The sequence below is a fragment of the Cajanus cajan genome, chromosome 6 (genome assembly GCF_000230855.2).
Source record: "Cajanus cajan strain Asha chromosome 6, NIPB_CcT2T_4, whole genome shotgun sequence".
Taxonomy (NCBI): domain Eukaryota; kingdom Viridiplantae; phylum Streptophyta; class Magnoliopsida; order Fabales; family Fabaceae; genus Cajanus; species Cajanus cajan.
The window spans coordinates 65514944-65519746 of NC_138522.1; the positions used below are offsets into that span (position 1 = coordinate 65514944).

The 4803-nt window shown below is 31.4% G+C and overlaps 1 protein-coding gene across 1 annotated transcript; it reads right to left on the minus strand.

The window, feature by feature from the left end:
• Positions 1-1058: 1058 nt before the first annotated feature.
• Positions 1059-4551, minus strand: LOC114915853 (Cysteine/Histidine-rich C1 domain family protein). Its single transcript, XM_083076425.1, has 2 exons — positions 2750-4551; positions 1059-1467 (listed from the first exon to the last, which is right to left on the minus strand). The coding sequence occupies exons 1-2, from the start codon at positions 3968-3970 to the stop codon at positions 1417-1419; spliced, it is 1272 nt and encodes a 423-aa protein (XP_082932551.1). The 5' UTR covers positions 3971-4551; the 3' UTR covers positions 1059-1416.
• Between the last annotated feature and the right edge of the window lie 252 nt (positions 4552-4803).

Sequence of the window (4803 nt, forward strand, 5' to 3'; positions counted from 1 at the left end):
TATAACACACATGCCTCTAAATGCCTCCCATAACTCTTGTCTCTTTCACTAGGGTTTGCACATGAATACATTTGCACATTCGTTTCTTTTTATTCCATAATAGCCCATCAAGTGCAACACGAACAAACTACATTGTTCATCATACTTTTCAAATAAAGGTGAATGAAATTTTCCATTCTTTTCTCTCAAAGTCATCACATCCACGATGTTGCATAACCATCTACTACAATTAGTTTTAAAATTAATATTTAATGAATTAAATCCATATTTAGTTTAATCATATATTTAATTAACTTAATTTAAGTGTTAATTAAGTTCCATAAATATTAATTGTACCCTAAGAACTCTTAATCTACTTTTAAACTTACTTAACATAGTTCTTAAAATTTACTAATATGTCATTAATGAGTTGACTAAATCTCTTCTTTTGACTCTTTTTGGCTTTCTAATATAATTTTAACCTTATTTCTAAACTACTAAATAAATCAAATTAAAGATTAGTTCCAATTTCTTTTCATAATTAAGTTAACCCTTATTTATACTAGTTGTTTTTTACTGGCATTACTAGTTAACCTCCTTGTATGAATCTAATGCTTGATTAATTCAATTAACTAGATTACTTATTAATTAGTTTTAAGACTTCATGACTAATTAATCTATTAGTTATATATGTGTCTTGATTTAGTGTTATGTCTTAAATAACTTCTACTTAACTTTTAAGACTCTTTCTTATTGTACATTAGTTCAATTAATCTATATTAACTTAATTAAGGATTGAAAATACTATTTATTTTAGTCTAGATTTTATTATTCAATTCTTTTGTGTTCAGATTCATTAAGGGGTGAGTTTTTTTATTTAAATAATTATTATTTACTGTATTCTAATTGGTAAAATTTTGAAAACTTGTGTTAAGAATTTTTGTTTATTGTTCTTAAGAGTACCTTCATTCTTAAAAAGAAAAATTACATTTTTGATGGAACTCATTTAACATGAGTATAAGGATTTGATATTCTGATTTACACACATACTATCAAGTGTATGTTTGATATGATTTATGTTTCACAAGAAGGATGATAATATCAATGATGATATGCACGCAACAACTTCCTAAAACGTGTTTACTCAATGATCATTGATCAATATATATAACCAACATAAAAGAGAGTCTCTCACCACAAAATAAATAAATAAAAAAGAGTTTCTCCATTTTGTTACACTATAAATAACTCAGTCATCTATACTGCTTATATTAATTTGTAATTGCCAAAGTGAACAAGACATGAAGTTGTAAGACTTTTGTGTCTTGTGATAATATCTTTCTGTTCTCGTGAAATTTGCAAACCAATTCATTCATTCACAATTTTCAGCTTTCATATTGTGTACTCCAAAAATTGTGTGCCTTCCACGTGCCTGTGCTAAAGGCAGCAAGTTAGGAACTTCCTCCAACAAGAACAACTGTAACTTTCCTGAAAGGATTATATAGCATTAGTTCTTGTGCCTATAAAATTAATTATTTAATGTCATAAAGAAATTCAACGAAAGAACCCCTTAGCTTGCTGTTTTTACCTGTCGGATATTCGCTAGAGGCATATACTGTGTCCATTACGAGAAAATAAATATGTGAGAAATAAAATGAAAAAATAGATGAAAGATAAATAAGTAAGTAAAAATATATAAGAAATATAATAAAAATTTGATTATCTGATTTAAGAGGAGTAGATGAAAAATAGGTGAAAACAAATATTATATATATTTAATAAGATGAAAAGAAATAAGTGAGAAATAAGATATATAAAATAAATTTAAAAAAATAGAGTAAAAATAATCAAAAAGAAAATAAAAATAAAAATTTGAGAAATAAAGTATATAAAAATAAAAAAGAAAACTAAGAAAGGAAGAAAAAATAAAAAATAAAAAATATTTTGATTTTTAATAATTATTTTTATTTTAATCAATTAAATTAAAATTTTAATCTATACGTGAAAAACATGTTAATTCGAATATGTTTGATCGTGTTTTTAAAAAACGAATGTAACTTATTCAAATGAATGAGGGTTTATTAAATACATTATTGTAGAGCAAATTTCTTTTACTATTTCTCCTGAGTTAAGCGTGAAAATAAATAAAATGTGATGAAATTCACACCTTTTTATCTCTAATCTCCCTTTCTTATCTATCAAACTCACATATTTATTTTAATTCACTCATTTTCAAACTTTCCCTCTCATTTCTCGTCTATTAATTTTTAGACTACCAAACATAGTGATAGATAGATAACATAATTATTGTCACTAATAGTTACTCCTATATTAAAAAAAAACATAAATAATGATGTTTTTTGTAAGCTAGACCCGTAAAAATATTTATTTCACACCTTTTATTTCACGTTTCTCTCCCTACACGTACTTTTTTCTGACAAAATTGAAGAGGAAAATAAACTTATTAACACACCCACACTTCTCTTTCTCTTATTATCATGAATCAAATTTTTATTTTTATATAATTTTTTTAACACTCATCTTGTATTTCTATCTATGTCTTTCTTTTCTCTTTCCCCAAGGATATACGTTCCACCGGGCAAAGCTGATAGAATGTGTGGAATGATTTTTCATTTTTGTCTTTTAGTTGGAAAAATAGAATTGATTCAATTGAATGACGCGATTCTAGCTCTACCCAGAAGAGCTTGTATATGTAACGTGGAGGCTGAAGAAATAAAATCTGCTAGGGTAATAGTTTAATTGAACTTACTGGCTCCCATTTGGTAATTGTCTGATCTTGAACAGACCCTTTGGCTAAGCCTTCCTTTGGATTTTTCATCATCACTCTCTCACTTGATGATTTTCCAAAATCACTAGTTCGTCCTTCTTTGATCACCTTATTCTGTTGCGCCGCATCGAATGAATCATTGCATGGTTCTTCACGTAGTCCATAATTGCTCACAACTCTCTCTGCTGGGGTTATCTTATCACTACCACCTTCTTTTTGTACCTGACTTGTACTTCCTTGGATTGAATATGATGTTGCCAAATCAATTGAAAAATATGAGTCACTATATTGGTTACTTAACGGTGTGGCCGAATAATCAGAAAGTGGAGTCCATTTATCCCTAAGTGGTCTTCTCTCTTCTAACTTTGATAAAAGTTCAGCAGGACTTGGTTCTTTCTGTTGTAATTCAAGTCCAACAATCTTCATCTTCCCACTCCCAGTATTGTTTCTGTTATGACTTATCCTTGTACTACTATATAATCTCTTGTCCCATCCAGAGTCAAATTTTTCTCTGATTCCCCCACCAATTTGTTGTGCCACCAAACGCATGATCAAATAGTCATACCCTTTGACGCTATCACCAACACTTCCACTAACCCTTGTGTGTTCCACTCGGTGAGTACTCGTAAGTTGCCTTAACAAAGGGCTCGGTTGAGAGAAAGACGGACTTTGGAACAAATGTGGCTCTAAGTTTGCAACGGCACAAGCTACATGTGTATCGAATTCACACATGGTGCACCTATAGAGCCACCCGTTGTAACTAGGTTTGTTGCACAAGTCACAGAAGAAATCATAGGGTGGTGAATACTCAAGCTTGATTTCGTGGGGATGGTAGATGATTGCGAGGGAAACGGGAAGTGCAAGACACAGAGAGTGAAAGAAGATGCTACATTCAGCACAGTGGTAGCAGAAACCTGTCACGTGGTGGCCACATGCCGCGCAGTGGAGGGTGGCTTTGGTGGAAGGTGATGAAGGTATAACAAGGAGGACTAGATCGTGGCTTGGATGAGAAGGGTGGTTTGTGATTAAGGGCATCTTGTAGCACACATGGTGAAGAGAGAAGGAACATGTTTTGCACCGGTAATAATCCTCACCGTGGTTAACTTCTAGCTTGCATCCAAAGCAGGTTACATTTTTTGTGGAGGGTGGGGTGGTACATTCCAAAGGATGTGGATGGCTAAAGTGGAAAACATTTGGGTCCATTTTTCTTTTTGTGAACAATTGAACTTGTCCGTCTCCTTTGTGTGTTGTGTATATGCTATATATTGTTGTTTGTGAGGTGGTTTAATTTTCCCTAGAAAACATATTTAGTTACAGTTTTTAGATACTATTCTCCGATCCGAGTTAAAATTTTATTTTAATTAATAATATATATAAATATATGTCAATGAAACTTATATTAAATACAGGTATATGATAGAATTATATGAAAACAGTACCAATTGCACTTAAAAAACCATCCGCAACTTTTGTCCTTCCCTTACCTACTGTCTTCTTTTTCACTTTCTTTGGTGGAATAATTGAAAGCTAGCTAGCTAGCTGTTACTGGTTTATTTGTCAACAATACTTTTCGGAGTTCTCTAAAAGTTCTAATGTGTGTGTTGGGGGCACGTGGCTGATTATTGATTGGGATTTACGTAATTTTGATGTTTTGGATTGTTCAATTAATTCACCTGTCAAACCGAGGTAAAAGGTTTTGGGTGAAGGATTGGATTTGGATAGCGAGGTGACCGAAGAAAGAGTCATATTTAATTAGGATTTTACAAACAAAGATTCCCACATTTTAGCCGGCGGGTATGCTCTTTCGTTTCACACTTCACACTCATACACCAGATAATGCTTACAACACTTTTCTTTTTAAACTTTTTTCACTAAATTGGAAATATTCTCTAACTTATGGTGCCTCTTTTTATACCCTTCTATTACTTTAAACTGCAGCAGCAACCTCCTGAAACCAACACTGTAACAAGGATTTTGAATTACATTTGTTTTAAATTTGTGTGTTAATAGGGATCGATGCTTACAATTTAGTTCAA

Coding starts and splice junctions, on each gene's coding strand:
- LOC114915853 (XM_083076425.1), bottom strand. CDS start 3,970: ATGGACCCAAATGTTTTCCACTTTAGCCATCCACATCCTTTGGAATGT. Junction 1,468..2,749: donor CAATTACCAAATGGGAGCCA/GTAAGTTCAATT, acceptor TAATCCTTTCAG/GAAAGTTACAGTTGTTCTTG.